The sequence below is a fragment of the Suricata suricatta genome, chromosome 2, assembly GCF_006229205.1.
Source record: "Suricata suricatta isolate VVHF042 chromosome 2, meerkat_22Aug2017_6uvM2_HiC, whole genome shotgun sequence".
Lineage (NCBI taxonomy): Eukaryota > Metazoa > Chordata > Mammalia > Carnivora > Herpestidae > Suricata > Suricata suricatta.
This window is the reverse complement of record NC_043701.1, coordinates 98,741,002-98,762,746: the sequence shown is the minus strand read 5'-3', so window position 1 is coordinate 98,762,746 and position 21,745 is coordinate 98,741,002. Positions and strand designations below refer to the sequence as shown.

Here is a 21,745-nt window from a genome sequence, read left to right as displayed (position 1 = left end):
CTTCAATGTGATCAACAGGAAAAATATGCAGCCAAGAATCCTTTATCCAGTAAGCCTGTCATTCAGAATATAAGGAGAAATAAAGGTTTTCCCAAACAAACAAAAATTGAAGGAATTCATCACCACTAAACCAGCCCTACAAGAAATCCTAAGGGGGACTCTATGAGGGAAATGTTGCAAGGAACTTAAAGTACCAGAGCACCACTACAAGCATAAACCCTACAGAGAGCACAATGACTCTAAATCCATATTTTTCAATAATAACACTGGATGTAAATGGACTAAATGCTTCAATCAAAAGATATAGGGTATCAGAATGGATTAAAAAAACCATTCTCCATCTATCTGCTGTCTATAAGAGACTCATTTTAGACCTGAAGACACCTTCAGATTGAAAGAGAGGGGATGGAGAAATATCTACCATGCTACTGGAAGTCCAAAGAAAGCAGGAGTAGCCATACTTATATCAGACAAACTGGACTTTAAAGTAAGGGCAGTAATAAGAGATGAAGAAGGGCATTGTATAATAATTACAGAGTCTATCCATCAGGAAGAGCACACAATTATAAATGTCTACACACCAAATCAAGAGCACCCAAATACATAAAGCAGTTAATCACTAACAGAAACACTCTTATTGATAAGAATATGGAAATTGCTAGAGACTTTAATACTCCACTTACAGCAATGGATAGATCAATTAGACAGAAAATCACTAAAGAAACAAAGGACCTGAACAATACATTGAACCAGATGGACTTGACAAATACATTTAGAACACTACATTCTGAAGCTATGGAATTCACCTTCTTCTCAAGTGCACATGGTACATTCTCCAAGGTATCACATACTAGGTCAGAAAGCAGCCCTCAATAAATATAAAAGAACTGAGATCATACCATGCACACTTTCAGATCACAATGCAGTGAAACTTGAAATCAACCACAGGAAAAAGTAAGTATGGAAAACCTCCAAAAACATGGAGGTTAAAGAATATACTACTAAAGAATGAATGAGTCAACCAGACAAAAGAGAAAAAATTTAAAAATATATGGAAACAAAGGAAAATGAAAATACAACAATCCAAACTCTTTGGGATGCAGCAAAGGCAGTCCTAAGACGAAAATACATTGCAATCCAGGCCTATTACAAGAAAACAGGAAAAGCACTCATATAAATCTAACAGTGCACCTAAAGGAACTAGAAGCAGAGCAGCAAGCACACCCTAAGCCCAGCAGAAGAAGAAAAATAATAAAGATCAGGGAAGAAATAAACAATATAAAATCCAAAAAAACAGTTGAACAGATCAATGAAACCAAGAGTTGGTTTTTTGAAAAAATAAATAAAATTGATAAACCTCTAGCCAGGCTTCTCAAAAAGAAAAGACAGCACCCAAATAAACAAAATCATTAATGAAAATGGACTTATTACAACCAATCCCTCAGAAATACAAGCAATTATCAGGGAATACTATGAAAAATTAGATGCCAACAAACTGGACAACCTAGAAGAAATGGACAACTTCCTAAACACACACGCACTACCACAATTCAAATGGGAAGAGATAGAAAATCTGAACAGACCCATAACTAGTGAGGAAATTGAATCAGTTATCAAAAATCTCCCAACATATAAGAGCCCTGGGCCAGATGTCTTCCCCGAGGAATTCTACCAGATATTTAAATCAGAGTCAATACCCATTCTTCTCAAGCTATTCCAAAAAACAGAAATGGAAGTAAAACTTCTGGACTCATTCTATGAAGCCAGCATCACTTTGATTCCCAAACCAGTGAAAGACCCAACAAAAAAAGAGAACTACAGGCCAATATACTTGATGAATATGGATGCAAAAATCCTCAACAAGATACTAGCAAATTGAATTCAACAGCATATAAAAATAATTATCCACCATAACCAAGTGGGATTCATTCCTTGGTTACAGGGCTGATTCAATATTCACAAACTCATCAATGTGATACATCACAGTAACAAAAGAAAAGATAAAAACCATATGATCCTGTCAATAGATGCAGAAAAAGCATTTCACAAAATACAGCATCCTTTCTTAATAGAAACCTTCGAGAAAGTCAGGATAGAAGAACTTACTTAAACATCATAAAAGCCATTTATGAAAAGCCCACAGCTAATATCATCCTCAATGGGGAAAAACTGAAAGTTTTTACCCTGAGATGAGAAACACGACAGGGATGTCCACACTCACAACTGTTGTTTAACATAGTGCTGGGAAGTCCAAGCATCAGCAATCAGACAACAAAAGAAAATACAAAGCATCAGAACTGGCAAAGATAAAGTCAAAGTTTTACTTTTCACAGATAACATGATACTCTACATGGAAAACTCAACAGACTCCACCAAAAGCCTACTAGAACCAATCCATGAATTCAGTAGGGTACAAATCAACGTGCAGAAATCGGTTGCTTTCTTATACACCAATAATGAAGCAACAGAAAGAGAAATAAAAAAACTGATCCCATTCACAATTGCACCAAACCCATAAAATACCTAGGAATAAATCTAAACACCGATGTAAAAGACCTGTATGCTGAAAACTATAGAAGACTTATGAAGGAAATTGAAGACGACACTAAGAAATGGAAAAACATTCTATGCTCATGGATCCAAAGAATAGATATTGTCAAAATGTCAATATTACCCAAAGCAATGTACACATTCAGTATAATCCCCAAAAAAATTGCACCAGCATTCTTCTCAAAGCTAGAGCAAACAATCCTAAAATTCATATGGAACAACAAAAGACCCTAAATAGCCAAAGTAATATTTAAGAAGAAAACCAAAATGGAAGGCATCACCATCCCAGACTTTAGCCTCTACTACAAAGCTGGCATCATCAAGACAGTATGGTATTGGCACAAAAACAGACACACAGACCAATGGAATAGAATAGAGAACCCAAAATTGGACCCACAAGTTTATGGACAATTAATCTTTGACAAAACAGGAAAGAGTATCCAATGGAAAAAAGGCAGCCTCTTTAACAGATAGTGCTGGGAGAACTGGACAGCAACATGCAAAAGAATGAAACGAGACCACTTTCTTACACCATACACAAAAATTAACTCCAAATGGATGAAGGACCTGAATGTGAGACAGGAAACCATCAAAACCCTAGAGGAGAAAGCAGGAAACAACCTCCTTGACCTTAGCTGCAGCAATTTCTTACTCAACACATCTCCAAAGGCAAGGAAATCAAGAGCAAAAATGAACTATTGGGACCTCGTCAAGATAAAAGGCTCCTGCACTGCAAAGGAAACAATCAATAAAATTAATAGATAACTGACAGAATGGGAAAAGATAGTTGCATATGACATACCAGATAAAGGGCTAGTATCCAAAATGTATAAGGAACTCACCAAACTCCATACCCGAAACATGAATAATCCAGTGAAGACATAAGCAGAAGACATGAATAGACACTTCTCCAAAGAAGACATCCAGATAGCCAACAGACACATGAAATGATGCTCAATGTCACTTATCATCGGAGGAATACAAATCAAAACCACACTGAGATACCATCTCGCGCTGGTCAGGGTGGCTAAAATGAACAAATCAGGAGACTATAGATGTTGGTGAGGATGTGGAGAAACGGGCACCCTCCTACACTGTTACTGGGAATGTAAACTGGTGCAGCCCCTCAAAAAATTTTTTCCTCAAAAAATTAACAATAGAACTCCTCTATCACCCAGCAATAGCACTGCTAGGGAATTACCCAAGGGATACAGGAGTGTGATGCATAGGGGCACATGTACCCTAATGTTCATAGCAGCACTTTCAACAATAGCCAAATCATGGAAAGAGCCTAAATGTCCATCACCTGATGAATGGATCGAGAAGCTGTGGTTTATATATACAATGGACTAGTACATGGCAATGAGAAAGAATGAAATCTGGCCAACTGTAGCAACGTGGATGGAACTTGAGGGTATTATGCTAAGTGAAATAAGTCAGGCAGAGGAGGACAGATACCATATGTTTTTACTCATATGTGGAACAGCAGAAACTTGACAGGGGACCATGCGGGGGGGGGGGTAAGGGGAAAAAACAGTTAAGAAGAGGGAGAGAGGCAAACCATAAGAGACTCTTAAATGCTAAGAACAAACGGAAGGTTGGCGGGGGTGGGAGAGAGGGGTAAATGGGTGATGGGTATGGAGGAGGGCACCTGTTGGGATGAGCACTGGGTGTTACATGGAAACCAACTGACCATAAACTCCTAAAGAAAAAAGATAAAGACAGGCAGAGCATAACCATTAAGATTTAATGTAAAGATGAAATCATATAAGATCACAAATATTATATTTAATATTTTAAGATCCATTTCTCTAAGGGCTCAGGAAAAACCCAAGTTTTAAGTGGTAATACTATCAAACTTTATTGGTACTCATAATACTTTGTTATTTTTGCCACTGAGTGAATCCTTCAAAGACAAGTACAGATCCTAATTTTTAAAATGCAACTTTTTCTTTTAAAAGTATTTTTCTAAGTGACTCACAAGAGTAAAATACATGTTTAAAAAGAAGAAAGAGGGTATATATTAAGCAACATTTTTAAGTAACACCTCAGAAGAAGAAATTTAAGTCATATAAAGACACAAGAAAATTTCACTTATTAAATGAAGAAAAATGTCAAAAGACCAAATGTAATTTAGAGGAAGCAGTTTCTATTATATTTGGAGAAGAAAAAATTAATATAAAAAAATTAAGATTAGAAAATACCACAAAAAATGAAATGGGTAAATTTGTAATTTTTGGAAAGTATAATACAAGTCTAATAAAGATAAGGTGATGAGGACACTCAACATGTATCATAAAATGATATCACCATTGGAAAAAAACTAAAATAATGGACATAACTAGCTCTTACAAAACAAACTAGAATTGCTTATTGCTTTAATACAAATAGTCGCTGTTAACAAATATTGAATTTAGCATCGTTAACCTTCCTTACCCTGCTTAACCTCTTTTGGCAGTGTAAGAAAGTTTAAGAAAAAAAAGGAAAGAAAGAAGCTTAACATTTACTGAGGGCTGTGTGTGTGTGTGTGTGTGTGTGTGTGTGTGTGTGTGTGTGTATCCATATTCTCAGTGCTATGTGAAGGAATGAGTGTGTGTATATGACTGTGTGTATCAAACAAAGATAGGTGTGTTATTATCCTCACCTTATAAAGCTTTTTTATTTTCTTAACGTTTTAAAATTTATTTTAGAGAGAGAGAGAGAGAGTGCCAGCAGGGGAGGGTCAGAGAGAGAAAGAGACACAGAATCGGAAGGAGGCTCCAGGTGCTGAGCTGTCAGCACAGAGCCCGACATGGGGCTCGAACCCACAAACCATGAGATCATGACTTGATCTGAAATCAGATGCTTAACCAACTCGGCCACCCAGGCACCCCTATCCTCACCTTATAAACAATGATTCAATATAAGATGAAGTGATTTGCTTGAATTCACACTACTGATAAGTGGCAGTCAGGTAGTGTAGTATCAAGGCTTACCTGACTTGATCACTAACTATGTAGACAGTAACTGAAACATCTTATTGTGGTTGATTATTCCATCTACTATCTGATGTATTATTCTAACTCATTTAACTGTGTGAGATATGCTCTCACTGACTGTTAGCTGAGTTGTTACTTCTTAGCATATCTAGTCCAGATGTGGTGTTTATTAGTTCTATTGCATCCGTCCTCATAGTTATTGTATACTCCTGTGGTTCAGAATACTACCCACCCCTTCAACCTGTATCCTCTTTGCTCCACATAAGAATTATAAACACCACCTATTTCTCCAGGAAACAGATAATGACCGGCTTACAATTTCCAGGTACTATGTTAGTATATTTTCTGTAATATCCTATGATTATGTAACATATCAATTTAATTCAAGACACTGGGAGACAAGAAACCAAAATGATTACTGACTTGAGAATTCTAATACACCATCCTTCATTTCTATGTTCATCTACCTTACTGCTCCCAGATTGGGTGAGGACATGTGGGAACGTGGAAAGACTGACAAGAGGAAGTCAAGTAGGAGGGCAGAATTATGTTGTATAAACAAAGAAACATACCTGAAGGTTATTTCATATGCACAGACTAGTCCTGTAGTAGGGAAAAATATCACCACACAATACAGAAATTCTCAGAAAAAGGCTTTTTAGCCAAACTATAGCTGTAATTATATTTAAATAGGAAGCCAATTTCTTAAAAATCTTTTCGTAATGTTTATTTTTGAGACAGAGTGCAAGTGGGAGAGGGCCAGAGAGAGGTGAACAGAGGATCTGAAGTGGTTCTGCGCTGACAGCAGCGAGCAAATTGCAGAGCTTGAACCTGTTGAACCACAAGACCATGACCTTAGCCAAAGTTGGATGTTTAACCAAGTAAGCCACCCAGGCACCCCAGAAAGCCCTTTTCCAAGACCAACTTCACTTTATCCAAAAAAGCAAATGCAGGTCCATATGTATTAATTATGTAGATTTTAAGCTCCAAGATACTGTAAAAGAAGCTGGGACTTCTATTCATTTTAAAGTCAGAATCTATTTACTAGCTTTCTAAGAGGCAAGTACCAACTTGAATTTAATCAAACAAAAAAAAAGACAAAGGAAATACTAAAAACTGATGAGGAGGATAGATGACTCATAAGCTATTTGAATAAATGGATCTTGTTTCCTTTAAGAAAAAGCATTATTAAAAAGCTAGCATAACTTAATAAAAATATATTCCACTTGTCACAAGTGGTTGGTTGAAAGAACATGGCATGAGACACTTGGAGCTGATACAAATATGGCCTATCTTTCTTGTAGGTCCAGTTCTGAGAATCCTATTCACCACTGCAGTACTTCTAGGTATTTTATCCAGGGACAGTCAAACCATGCTTGCAAGCAAAAATAATAATAATAATAATAATAATAATAATAATATCTAACAGAAGCTGTGGGCTATAACTAAAGTGGCAAATACTATTATTTATCATATTATATCCAATACTATTATCATTATGTGTAGTAACCTTGCTTTTCCCTCTTAAAAGCAGTACCAAAATACCATAAAAATTTTTAACTGTTTATTTATATTTTTGAGAGAGGGAGAGAGAGCGAGAGTGCACACAAGCTAGGGGAGGGACAGAGAGAGAGGAAGACAGAGGATCTGAAGCAGGTGCCAAGCTGTCAGCACAGAGCCCAAAATAGGGCTCGAACCCATGAACTGTGCTATCATGACCCAAGCCAAAGTCAGATACTTAACCAACTGAGCCATCCATACGCCCCCATAAATTTTGTTTCTATCTTCTTTGAACATGGCTAAGTATGTGATAGTTACTCATTAAATATTTCTTGAAAACGTTAAGTAAGTGGGAAATAAATTTGGCTGTGGTCAAAGAATTATCCTCTTCTATTCTAGTCATTTAGAATAAGCTCAAGAGAAGCCCACAAATAGTTAAAAATAAGAATTTGAGCAGAAAGTAGAAATGAGACAGAATAGAAAACAATTTTTTTAATGTTTTATTTATTTTTTTGATACAGAGAGAGACAGAGCATGAAAGGGGGAGGGGCAGAGAGAGAAGGAGACACAGAATCTGAAGCAGGCTCCAGGCTCTGAGCTGGCTGTCAGCACAGAGCCTGATGCGGGGCTCGAACCCACGAACGTGAGATCTGACCTGAGCCGAAGCCGGAGGCTTAACCAACTGAGCCACCCAGGCGCCCCAGGAAACAATTTCTAATTTGCTTCTGCATATATTATAACAAAGAGAATGAGATTTGTTCTTAAAAAAAAAATAAAGAGGATGAAATAAATATAAATAAATTAGAACTGAATTCTCTAATGAGTAAAGAATGTGTCAGAAATTTAGTTAACCAAAAAGTTCAAATTCTTAGATTAAATTATGTATCAAAGTACTTAGGGAGCCTCTAAATAACACTGCTGAGACATTCTTTAGAGATTTCTGTAGAATCAGGAGAACCACACCAATGTCAAAAGACTGGAAATGGAAAACTGTTATATTTCTTAAAATAAAAAAACCTTTGTTTTTTTTTAAATTTGGCTTTAACATTATTCAGAGAAAATATAAAAGAATACTTTTTATAATCTTTGAGTGGGAAAGACCTTTCTAACTTATGTTGCAAAATCTGGAAAAGCTATAAATTAAACAAAAAAGGCCCAAGAAAATTAACTACATTTAAAATTTTCAAATTTCTTGTCATAAATTAGCAAAGTCAAAATACAAATGACAAACTAGGGTTAAAATCCTTACAAATCATAATATAGACAAAAGGTTAATTTCTTTATATATAAAGGACTTTTACAAACTGTTGAGGGCCGCCAAGTTTTCTGTCTGCCACTCCGTTGAGTGAGCCAGTAAACAAGATTTGCATCTGGAGACTGTCTTGCTGAGCTAGACGCAAGTGGCCAAGGCACACAAAAGATCAAAACCGTATTCAGTGTTAGTTCTCCATCCCCCAAGATTGCTGAGGCAAAAGTCGGGGCGCTTCTTTGACATGCATTCGACTCTGTAGCCTGCCTAGGTCAGCTTGCCTTGTTTTCCCCCCTGAAGACTATATAAAGAACAGTTCTTTGAATAAACGCTCTCTTTCGCCTGATCAGAGAACTGTGAGTTCTGTCTTTACTCTTTGCGTCTCCCTCTCCTGTCCCCTTTTTCTCTCCCTCCCTCAGGAGAAGGACCCACGACAATTCTCAGCCCTGCCGGTCCGGGGCGGATGAAACAGGTACCGCCGATTGCCTGGGACGAGCGGCCCTGGCTCGCGGGTTACAACGACAAACCAATAAAACAATCCATTACTAGAAATATGCAAATAATATGAAAAATTCAGAGAAAAGGAAACTCAAATACATCTTAAACAGATGAAAATATGCACAGCCATAAACAAGAGAAGTTTAAGCAAATTATAGTATAAAATTCTTTTTTTTTTTAAATCAGATTGGCAAGGGTAAAAATTCTGGTAACATACCATGTTGCTGAGAATATTGTAGAAGATAGACACTCTCACACACATTTTTTTCCTGGTGGGAAATACCAGTGTGCAGAGTACACATTTATCTCAAGCTCAAATGGATCATTTCCCAAGAGAGACCACAGTATGGGCCTTAAAACACATCTTAAAAAGTTTATAAGAATAAAAATCATATAAAGTATGTTCTCAGACCACAATGGAATTAAATCAAAACTCAATAATAGAAAAACAGCCAGAAACCCCTGAAACACTTGGAGACAAAGCAAGACATTTCTGATAATACATGGGTCAAAGAAGAAGTCTTAAGAAAAATTTACAAACATGTCAACCAAATGAAAATATTAAGTCACCAAATTTTGTGGAATGCAGCAAAGGCAGTATTTAAAGAGAAACTTAAGGCACTGAATGTATAGTTAGGAAAGAAAAAAGACCAAAAATCAATAACCTCAACATCTACCTTATAACTCAAAAAAGAGCAAATTAAATCCAAAATAAGTAGAAAAAAGAAAAATTTAAAGCAGAAACCAATGAACTGAAAAGAGAAAATCAATAAAAACTAATGAGACCAAAAGTGGGTTCTTTGAAAAGATTAAATTTGATAAACTTGCCAGCTTAAATAAGACAAAAGAGAGAAGACAGAGACTTACTAGTAACAGAAATGAAAAGGAGAGGCGGCTATCACTACTGATGCTATCAATAACAAAGGAATAATATGAACAATTCTATGCCCACAAATTTGATAACCTACATGAAATGGACCAATTCCTTTAAATACATAATCCAACAAAACTCACAAAAGGAAATATAGATAATTTGAACAGTTCTATATCTGTTAAAGAAATTATATCATTAATTAATAACCTTCCCAAACAAAAAGCACCAGGCCCACATGGGTTTGCTCATAGATTCTACCAAACATTTAAGAAAGAAATTATATCAATTCTCTACAATCTCTTCTAGGAAACAGAGGAAATATTTCTTAACTCATTCTACAAGGAGAGCATTACTCTAATAACAAAACTGGACAAAAACCTTAACTTGTCATTATACAGTTGTTAAAACCCACAGACATATATATACAACACAGAATATGAACACTAATGTAAACTACGGACTTTAGTTAATAAAGTTTTAAATTTATAGTAAAATTGAACAGACAGGACAGAGAATTTCCATGTATCTGCCTCACGCCAGTTTCCCTACTCACACCTTGAATTAGTGTGATGTGTTTGTTATAAGTCAATTTGATGTACTATTACTAACTAAAGCCTATAGTTTACATTAAGATCCACTCTAAATGTTGTATAGTTCCACAGGTTTTGATAAACGCATAATGTCATCTACACACCTTTATGGTATCATACAGAATAACAGTTCCACTCCTCTAAAAATGCTCCATGCATTTGTACTCCCCCATACCCTGGCAACTGATTGTTTTGTACTGTCTCTGTAATTTTTGCTTTTTCCAGAATGTAATATAGTTGGAATTATACAGTATATACTCTTCTCATACTGGCTTCTTTCATCCAGCAAGATGTATTTAAGGGTCCTCTGTGGTTTTTTTGAACCATGATAACTCATTTCTTTTTATTGCTGAATAATATTCCATGGGTGAATGCATCACACTTTATCTATGCTCATATTAGAGACATGATGGTTTGCTTTCAAGTTTTGATAATTATGAATAAAGATGCTATAAATATTCACATGTAGATTTGTATGGACATAAATTATCAACTCACTTGGGTAACTATAAAGGAGTCCAACTGGGGTACCTGGGTGGCTCAGTTGGTTAAGTGTCAGAATTTGGCTCAAGTCATGATCTCACAGCTTGTGGGTTTGAGCCCTACGTCAGGCTCTGTGCTGACAGCTCAGAACCTGGATCCTGCTTCGGATTCTGTGTCTCCCTCCTTCTCTGTGCCCCTCCTCCCCTCTCTCTCTTTCTCAAGAATAAACTTTTTTTTTTTTTTTTACATTAAAGGAGTGCAACTGCTGGATTGTATGGTAATACTATGTTAGCTTTAAGAAACTGCCCAAGTGTCTTCCAAAGTAATTGTGCTATTTGCAATGCTAACAGCAATGAACAAATACCTTCCTTTTTAGGTTATAGGCATACTTCAGAGATACTGTGGGTTCAGTTCCAGACTACCACAATAAAGATAACATTGCAATAAGGAGAGTATCACAATAAAACCAGTCAAATGAGTTTTTTGGTTTTCCAGTCATATAATTATGTTTATACTATACTATAATTAAGTGTGCAACAGCATTGTCTGAAAAACAATGTATATACCACCTTAATTAAAAATTACCTTATCACTAAAAACTGCTAACCATCATCTGAGCTCTTGGTGAGTCATAATCTTTTTGCTGAGAGAGTGGCATCTAGATGTTGATGGCTGCTGACTGGTCAGGAGAGTGCTGCTGAAGGTCTTGGTGGCTGTGGCCGTTTCTTAACATAAGACAAAACGAAATCTGCTACATCGATGGACTCTTCCGTTTGCAAATGATATCTTTGTAGCAGTTTGACAGTTTTCCCCCTACAGTAGAACTTCTTTCAAAACTAACTTAGTCCTCTCAAACCCACCATTGCATTATCATCAGTTGTCATTTCAACAATCTTCACAGCATCTTCACCAGGGAGTAGATACCAACTCAAGCAACCACTTTCTTTGCTCGTCCATAAAAAGCAAGTCCTCATCCATTAAAAAGTTTATGAGATTGCAGCAATTCAAGTATTACAATGAAAAAGTGCAAATATCTTGAGAATTACCAAAATGTGATAGAGACAGGAAGTAAGCAAATGCTGTTGGAAAAATGGTATAAACAGATTTGCTCAATGCAGGGTTGCCACAAAGCTTTTTTTTTTTTTTTTTTTTTTTTTTTTTTAAGAAAACCCACAGTATCTGTCAGGTGCAACAAAAAGCACAAAAAAACAAGGTATACCTGTGTACATTTTGCAAATATTCCCCCCAGATCAATAGCTAGCCTTTTCATTTTCTTAATGGCATCTTTTAAAGAGGAATTTTTAAAATTTTGATAAAATCTAATTAAATTTATTATGTTTCATGCTTTTTATGCCTTACTTATTGTTTCTCTAACCCAAAGTTGCGAAGTTTTTCTTTATGTATTCCTTTAGATGTTTTAAAATCTTAGTTCTTACTTTTAGATCTATGATCTATTTTGAAGTAATTGTTGTATATGAGGAAAAAGATAATGTTGATTTTTTGTAATATAAATATTCAATTGTTCCAGTAACATTTATTTAAAGAACTATCATTTCTTCATTGAATTACCACAGTACTATTAATAAAAACCAGTTGACCATACATGTGCTGGTCTCTTTCTGGGCTCTAACCTGTGCCACTGATCTATGCCAATATTACACTGTTTTCTCTACTGTAGGGTAATAGTAATCCTGGACATCCAGTTGTGGAGGACATCAAATTTTCTTCTTTTTGAAAACCATTTTGATTAGTGTAAATCCTTTATAAATTTCACTATCACCATGTCAGCCTGAAATTTTGACTGGGATTATAGTGATTCTATAGATCAGTTTGGGGAGAACTGACATGTTAAAAGAACTGATCCTTCCAAACCCCGTATGTATGTATGTATGTATGTATGTATGTATGCCTTTAATTTCAGCAATTTGTTTTATAGTTTCCAGTGTATAGGTCTTGCACACATTGTTAAATTTACTATTTCTTTAACTTAAAATTTCTGATTATCCATTGCTAGTATATAAAAATAAACTGATTTACGTAGATCAATCTTGTAACTAAACTCACTTGTTAGTTCTAGGTTTGTTCTCCCTCCCGCCCCCACCTTCTGGGAGATTCTTAAAATTTTCAACATAGACAATGTCATCCTTGAATTAATATAGTTTATTTTTTCCTCTTTCATCTCTATGCCTGTTCCTTGCACTGGCTAGTACCTCCAAATATAGATGTGAGTGGAAGTAATGATGGCTGAACAGGCAGATCACAGAAAGACAGAATTCTATCTTTCACCATGAATTATGATGTGGACTATTGTTTTTTTAATAGATGTTCTAGATCAGGTTGAGGCAATTTCCTTCTAAATTTACCAAGTTTTATCAGGAATGAATAATGTTCAATTTTGTAAAATGCTTTTCCTGTGACTATTAGCAAAATCAGATTATTTTTTTCTTGTGTTATCATTAAAATGCTGACATTTATTGGTTTTCAAATGTTAAGGCAGTCTTGCATTTTTGAGTCAAAACTTAATAATGGAGAATTCTCTTTTTTATCAGTTGCTGGATTTGGATTTACTAATATTTTCTTAAGAACTTGTAGTCTATGTTCATGAGGGATATTACTTTACAGTTTTCCTTTCTTGAAATGTCTTTAGCTGGCTTAGCTATCAGGGTAACAATAAGCCTCATAAAAACGTTCCCTTCTCTTCCTTCTTTGGTGGAAGAAATCAAATAGAATTGGTATTACTTCTTCCTTAAATGTCTCACGGAATATTCTTGGAAAGCCATTTACGCTGGAGCTTCCTCTGAGAGAGGTTTTGAACTGCAAATATTCAGTTTAAAAAAGTAAATATAGTGTTATTCACGTTGTCTATTATTATGTAGGTTTTAGTTGTATCTTTTAAGGAATTAGTCAATTTCATCTAAGTTGTCAACTATTGTCATAAAGTTCTTCATAATATTATTTTTGCAGTATCTGTTGGATTTGTAGTGCTGTCCTCTTTCATTTTTGATACAATACTGTGTGTCTACCTAGAGGTTTACTTATTTTATGGGTATATTCAAATTTATATTGACTTTTCTATTTTTGTCTTTTATATTTTCAAATTTATTTTTATTATTTACTTCTTTTGGCTTATTTTGAATTTGCTTTTTTCTATTTTTTCAAGGTGACTTATCACTTAGATGGCTGGTCTATATATTCTCTTCTAACTAGATATTTTCCTCTAAGCTTTGCTTTGACATGTATTTTCATTTTCATTCAAACCAAAATAGTTTTTTTTTATTTTTCTCCGTGGTTTCTTCTTTGACCCAAGGCTATTTAAAAGTACGTTGTTTAATTTCCAGATATTTGGGAATTTTTCAGCTAACTCTGTTATTGAATTTTAGTTTAATTCTGCTTTAGTTTCATAGGTCTGCTATAACAAACTGGGATGAATTCCACCCAATGCACTGTGTAGTATGAGGACCCTACACTCAGGCTGGTGGGAATGCAAACCATTCTCCATCCTTTGTGATCTCTGGAAATTGTTTGGCCTACTGTGCCTTCCAGGGGATCTCCCTCTAACTCTAGAGGCTTACTTCATATATATCCAGGTCAATACTAAGCCAAAAATTTGAGTGCAGATCCCCCCAACCCTTTTTGGGTTCAGCTTCTTCCTCCCTGAATCTAGTCAGTCACCTCCATCTCCCCAAATCCTGACTTCTATGAAGACTCCTGGCCTGTTGTGAATTTCCTCTTCCTGTACTGCAGCCTGAAAACTATCCTCAGTTTCATAACACTCCATTTGTTTCCTTTCTATGAGGGATAATGGTCCTATGCTGCCTGCTGTCCCATATCTAAAGACAGTCTCTCTCCCCATCCCATATTTTGCTAACTTCTGAGGGTAATTCAAGAGTTTCTTTTCCTTCCCTATGGGTGGAGTGAACTTTATTCATTCTTTATCTTTACTTTTATCCTAGAGAGTTCAGTATGCATCCCTGACTTTTTATATACCATAAGCCATTACTTTTATCATTTTCTGAACAACAAAAGAATCTTACGTTTAACTCATTAAGTCTCTCCTTCCTTTTAGGCTATCATCTTAGCATATTTACTTATATTCATGTTATAATTCCCCAGGGCAATGTTATTATCTTAAAAGTCAATATTATTTTATATTTACCATTAATATTCTCATTTGTCATTCCTTCTGCCAGAAAAACTCCCTTTTACATTTCTTAAAGAGGAAATGGAGATTATTTTTCTCAGATGTCGTTTGTCTAAACTAATCTTTATTTTGCTTTCATTTTTGAAGCTAATTTTGCTGGAAAGGTAATTAAGGTTGGCAGTGTTTTTCCTTCAACATTTTAGTGATCTTAATGCACTCTATTTTCACATTCATAGTCCCTGTTTTATTGATATTAGTCTTCTTGTTTCCCTTTAAAGGTAATATTCACTGTTTTTGATTCTCACTGTATCTTCAACGATTTCTTCTGCCCCATTTTCCATCCTCTCTTTCTGGGCTATCAATTACATGTATAACAGATCTTCTGAGTGTGTTTACATATTCCCTCTTCTATTTTTCCATACCTACTACTTGGAGTTTCAGTTTGCATGCTTTCTACAAACTGTATTTAAATTCTGAATCCCCTTTCCTGCAATGTTTAATCTATTAGCCCCATCAAATGGGATCAAATGCACTTTTAATTTCAAATATTATACTTTTGAGTCCTTGAATGTCCATTTAATTGTTAATTAAATTGTTAATTATATTTGTTTCAGGTGTATATTATTTGACAAATTTATACATTCCTTAGTGTTCACCATGATTAGTAGAGTCACCACTTGTCACCATACATTATTTCAATATCACTGACTATTTTCCCTAGGTTGTACTTTTAATCTCCATGACTTAATTTTTACAACTGGAGGGACACCCGGGTGGCTCAGTCGGTTAAGCCTCCGACTTTGGCTCAGGTCATGATCTTACGTCTGTGGGTTTGAGCCCCATGTCGGTCTCTGTGCTGACAGCTCACAGCCTGGAGCCTGCTTCTGATTCTGTGTCTCCCTCTCTCTCTTCCCCTCCCTGCTCATGCTCTGTTTCTGTCTCAAAAATAAATAAAACATTAAAAAAAAAACACCCAACTGGTAGTTTGTGCCTCTTAATCCCCTTTACCCATTTCACCCATCCCCCACCAACCTCCTGTCCAGCAACCACCAGCTTGTTCTCTGTATTTAAGTTTGTTTGAGCACTATTTACAAGAGCAAGCTATGGAAGCAACTCAAGTATCCATCATTAGATGAATGGATAAAGATGATATGGTATACTGGGAGTCCAGTCAAATGGAAAGCTTTTACAGCAAAGGAAACCATCAACAAATGACAAGGAAACCTACTGAATGGAGATGTTTACAAATGATATATCCTTTAAAGGGTTAATATGGAAAATATATGAAGAATTCTTACAACTCGACACCAAAAAAACAGTATGATTTAAAAATGGGCAGAGGACCTGAATAAACACTTTTCCAGAGAAGACGTACAGATGGCCAACACACATGAAAAGATGCTCAACTTCACTAATAACCAGGAAAATGCAAACCAAAATCACAATGAGATATCCCTTTACACCTATCAGAATGGCTAGAAGCAAGAAGACAAGAAATAACATGTGTTGGCAAGGATGTGGAGAAAAAAGAACCCTTGTGCTCTGCTAGTAGGAATGCAATCTGATGCAGCCACTGTGGAAAATAATATGGAGGTTCCTCATAAAATTAATAATAGAAGTACCACATGATCTAGTAGTTCCACTACTAGGTACTTACAGAAAACAAGCATGGTAATTTGAAGATATTGGCACCCCTGTTTATTCCAGCATTATTTACAATAGCCAAGATATGGAAGCAGCCCAAGTATCATTGACACATGAACTGATAAATATTTGGGGTGTGTGTGTGTGTGTATCACTCAGACATAAAAAAGAATGAGATCTTGCCATCTGTAAAATATAGATGGACCTAAAGAGTATTACACTAAGTGAAATAAGTCAAAGAAAGACAAATACCGTATGATTTCACTTACATGTGGAATCTAAAAAACAAAACAAACAAAAAGCAAACACACTCATAAATAGAGAATACAAACTATGATTGCCAGAAGGGAAGTAGATGGAAGGATGGGCAAAATAGGTGAAAGGGAGAGGGAGATAACAGACTTCCCGTTATGGAATGCATAAGTCACGTAGACAAAAGGTGCAACATGGGAAAGCAGTCAATGGTATTTTAATAGTGCTGTATGGTGACAGACAGTATGTGCACTGGTGGTGAGCATGGCATAATGTATAGCCTTGTCAAATCACTATGTTGTACACCTAAAACTAATGTTAACACTGTCAACCATATTTCAGAAGAAGAAAAATGTTTAATGTTTATTTATTTTTGAGAGAGAGAGAGAGAGAGACAGAGCATGAGTAGGGGAAGAGCAGAGAAAGAGGGAGACAGAGAATCTGAAGCAGGCTCCAGGCTCTGAGCTATCAGACACAGGGCTTGAATCCACGAACCACAAAGAGTCAAAAACTATTTTAAAAGTACCAATTAGAACTAAGGGTGAGTTAGTTAATACAGGTTTAAATAGCCCCTACATTTTCAATAGACCCTGAAAACTATTGGTCTATCTTAAAATGGTACAGTAATTGATATTTATGATAAGAAGCTTTAATAAGTAAATCATATCCTGGGTTGCCTGAGTGGCTCAGTAGGTTAAGAGTCTGACTCTTGATCTTGGCTCAGGTCCTGATCTCACAATTTCAAGCCCTGCATCAGGCTCTGTGCTGACAGCCTGCTTGGGATTCTGTTTTTCCTTCCCTCTGCCCCTTCCCAGCTTGCATTTTCTTTCTCTAATAAACTTTAAAAAAAAAAGTAAATGGTATCCTATATGATTACTATGAAAATAAAGTACTATCTAATACACTTTGGAAAGACTGTAATCAAAAATTACTAAAATAAATTCTCTCCTAGGAACTTCCACTACTAGTAGACTTCCACTAAGTTACAGCACATTTGAATGGTTTATTTCACCAATATTTGCTTATGGAAATAAAGGGGAGTGATGGGGGAGGGGGAAGGAGCAGAGGAGGGGTTTGAGACAGAGGGAGGCTAGACCACAGTACCAGTAATCTTGTCTGATGTGATCCTTAACCTTTCTGGTAAATGCAGCTGGCAGTTCTCTGAGGCTCATTAGTATATGAGGAGAACCACACAGATATTGCACAGACTATTCAAAGACTGTTTACACCGAGAGCTATTACTCTGCTTCCATGTAGCAAAAAAATGAGGTTGCAACAATTCTTTTTTGTGCTTTTTATTTTTATGATGAGTCGTCTTCTTATCAATGGGCAGAGACAGCTAATTTGGCAATGAGAAGAAACTCAGAGGACATGTATGCCTCTCCTCACGAGTGCCCTTCCCCTGAGATTTCTAGCTAACCTCACCCAGTCTGCCAGAAGAGGAGTGAAGGAAAGGTACCCACCACAGTGTGACCGCTTACAAGTTCCTGTATGAAAAGGAATCATTTGAAAGCAGCTGTGATGGTTTATTAGTTTTACAGGATTCCCTTTTTCCTGGTTTCTCTTTAGAGAAGAAAGAAACAAATTCAAAAACAGTTCCAGTCTGAAGTACAACTATTTGCTTGCATAACAAAAATCTCTCATCTTTTGCTGCATATTAATATTCTTAAATGAGTTAAAAAGAAAAATACTTTTTAATGTTTTAGAACTCTCTAGTAATAAAAAGTACAAGAAATAAAATTCTTTCATATTCCTATAATTCTCCAAAAGTATTAAAATAAGTATTTATATGTTTGAGTGATTTTTTTTTCAGAAATGCTAAATCTGAAATCAAATGCACTGACCATTTGGCTTTACAGAATAGGGATAAATTAATTGGTTCATTAATTATTTATGTAGAGACTAAGAAGGACACTATTAACTGCTACCAATTTTATATTATAGGCATGTTTATGAAAGTATTTTAAAAATTTTAAATATCTATAAAGTGAAAAGCAAATTTGAAATACTAACTGAAATGATCATTTCTGAAACTATTTCTCATTATGTAATTATAAGACACCAATGTTTGATTTTCTTTGAAGTTTTGTTAGATCTTCCCAAGTTGTTAAATACTCTCTTAATTTGTATTTATTGAAAACCAGCTCAATTCCATAAAGCTTTTATTTTCCTGTTAGTTAGTTCCAGGTATGAAATTTACAAATTCTTTTCCTGTTTAGAAATTTTGCTTTGTAAACGTTATAGAATTGGAAAAACCATAAGCCATTAACCCTTATTTTGCTAGAATAAAGGGTTGGGATTGGTATACTACAAAAAAATTACTAAAATTCAAAATTCCAGTTGGGTAATATACACATGGATTACTTTCTACTTAGGAGCCAAAGCTTTTATACATGTGATCTTAGAATGGTTAAGGTTCTGAATACAATGAGGATCTGCATCAATTCACCTTTACAAATGGAAAATTTTGTAAAAGGTCTGACTTTTCACAAGTTAGGAGAAAAAAAAGAGGGTGCCTGTGTGGTTCAGGCATCTAGGCACCCGACTTCTGCTCAGGTCATGATCTCTCAGTGCGTGAATTTGAGCCCCACATGGAGCTCCTCTGCTGTCAGCACGGGGCTTGCTCTGGACCCTCTGTACCCTTCTCTCTCCGCCCCTCCCGTTCGTGTGCTTGCTCTCGCTCTCTCGCTCTCTCTCTCTCAAAAATAAAATGAACATTAAAACAATTTTTAAAAAAGAAAAAGAAAAAAGAGACTGTGGTTAAAAAATGATTATGGGAGGGGTGCTTGGGTAGCTGAGTTGGTTAGGCATCCACTTTGGCTCAGGTCATGATCTGACGGTTCATGAGTTCAAGTCCCATGTTGGGCTCTGCTGAGAGCTCAGAGCCTGGACCCTGCTTCAGATTCTGTGTCTCCCTCTCTCTGCACCTTCCCCACCCACACTCTCTCAAAAATACACAAACATTCTAAAAAAAAAAAATGATGGGAGAGGGTGAAATCAACATATCATAGTGCAAAAACCAAATGGAAGGACAAGATGACTACCTGAAGGAAAGGTCAGAGAGCACATGTGGCACAGGTTCCTGACAGCAAGAATCATCTGAGGGAATGCTAAAGAATAGGAGAGCTGGGTTGTGAAGTAGTTAATACACCACACTTTAGTGATATTTATAAAAATTAATATAGAAATAGTGGGGTGCCTGGGTGGCTCAGTCGGTTAAGCGTCTGACTTGAGCTCAGGTCATGATCTCACATTTCGTGGGTTCGAGGGCTCTGTACTGATAGCTCAGAGCCTGAAGCCTGCTTTGGATTCTGTGTCTCCCTCTCTCTTCTCTGCCCCTCCCCTGATCACACTGTCTCTGTCTCTCAAAAATTAATAAAATGTTTAAAAAAAAACCCTTAAATATAGTATTTTTAAAAAAGAAATAGTATAAGTGGAAAAAAAACTGGACCAAAAATAGCTGTAAAAGTGTACTTATGGATGAGTTAAGGAGACAACTATAGAAGAATATACAGAAGAATACTCTGAAGGATATATCTATGAAAAGACAAGATTTTAATTTTTTTTTTATTGCTTTTTATTTTATTTTTGAGAGACAGAGAGAGACAGCTGGAGCAGGGGAGGGTCAGAGAGAGAGTGAGACACAGAATCCGAAACAGGCTCCAGGCTCTGAGCTAGCTGTCAGCACAGAGCCCGACGCAGGGCTCGAACCCACGAACCGTGAGATCTGACCTGAGCCGAAGCCAGATGCTTAACCGACTGAGCCACCCAGGCGCCCCAAGACAAGATTTTAAAAAGGACTAGATATAGGAAGTCAAGAACTGCAATGAAAAACAGGTACATGGTCTAATGTAAAAGAAGAAAATCAGTATTTTGCTGTTGTTGAAATGGAGATAGTACCAGTATCTTTTTCATAGGTCCTGTTACAATTTCCCTGAAACTTTAAATGTGTTAGGCTAAAACTAAGAGTCATTTTATCTTGTGTTTAAAGTCTGCACAGGCAAGGCAAAAATGGTCTAATTTTTGTGTGTGTGATTTCATTATGTGATAAGAGTTATTATTTGCTAAGTCAAAGGCATATCAACCAAGTTCTAAATTAGTAATACCTCAAAAGACCTCTAAAAAGACAATTTTTAAACTAATTTAGTAAGCTTATGAATAAACCACTATACCTTAGCAAGTGATTTTACAATAGGATTCTCCATAATCCCCTTGAGGAAGATTAGGTCTATTTCTTCTGCTCCCGTAGATGAGGGCAGCTCTGTAAGGTTATCCAACACCTGCTGCATTGCTGCTAAGATAAAAGCAAAAAACAAAACAAAAAAACCTTAAATTATAAGACATTATGAAATACAATTATAAAATAAAATATTTGATATATGTAAAATAATTTAAATAAAAAACATTAACAATTAACACTTTTGAAAAGTTATGTTTTAATAAAATGAGTTGTTAAATAGTATAAGTTTCAAATTGAATTCCCACAAGTTATGAGGACAGTTTTTTTATGCAATTTGGGCTTTATCAGACTACTTTATACATACCACTTTGCACTTGCTCTGTATTTTTTTAACTTAAAACTTACTCAAGAAGAAAAACAAAATTTTAACAGATCTATAAAAAAGTAAAGAGACTGAATTACTATTACAAACTTTCCAGAAGCCCAGAACCAGACGGTTTCACTGGTAAATTCTATCAGAGTTTAAAGAGGAATTTAAAACAATACCTCAGAAACTCTTCAAAAAAAAACAAAACAAAACAGAAGAGGGAATACTTCCCAATTATTCTATGAGATCTTGACACTAAATCCACAGAAAAAGTACACAAGAAAATTATAGTCAATATCCTGTAGAAATATAGATGCACAAATCTTTAATGAAATGCTGGCAAATTGAATCCAGCCACATATGAAAAGGACTGTACAACATGGTCAAGTACAACTTATCCCAGGAATACAAGGGTGGTTCATCAATAAATAAAAGTCAA

The 21,745-nt window shown here is 35.7% G+C and overlaps 1 protein-coding gene across 3 annotated transcripts in view; it reads right to left on the bottom strand.

Moving 5' to 3' along the window:
- Window positions 1–21,745, bottom strand: part of MPP6 (membrane palmitoylated protein 6) — a 96,406-nt gene that overhangs the window by 45,245 nt on the left and 29,416 nt on the right. For 2 of the 3 annotated variants that reach the window (XM_029930288.1, XM_029930308.1), the window contains exon 2: window positions 20,932–21,050. In XM_029930288.1, the coding sequence (XP_029786148.1) occupies window positions 20,932–21,048 (117 nt within the window). In that variant the 5' untranslated portion in view covers window positions 21,049–21,050. Of the gene's footprint in view, window positions 1–20,931; window positions 21,054–21,745 lie in introns of all 3 variants that reach the window. The other variant, XM_029930298.1, reaches the window with a different exon arrangement.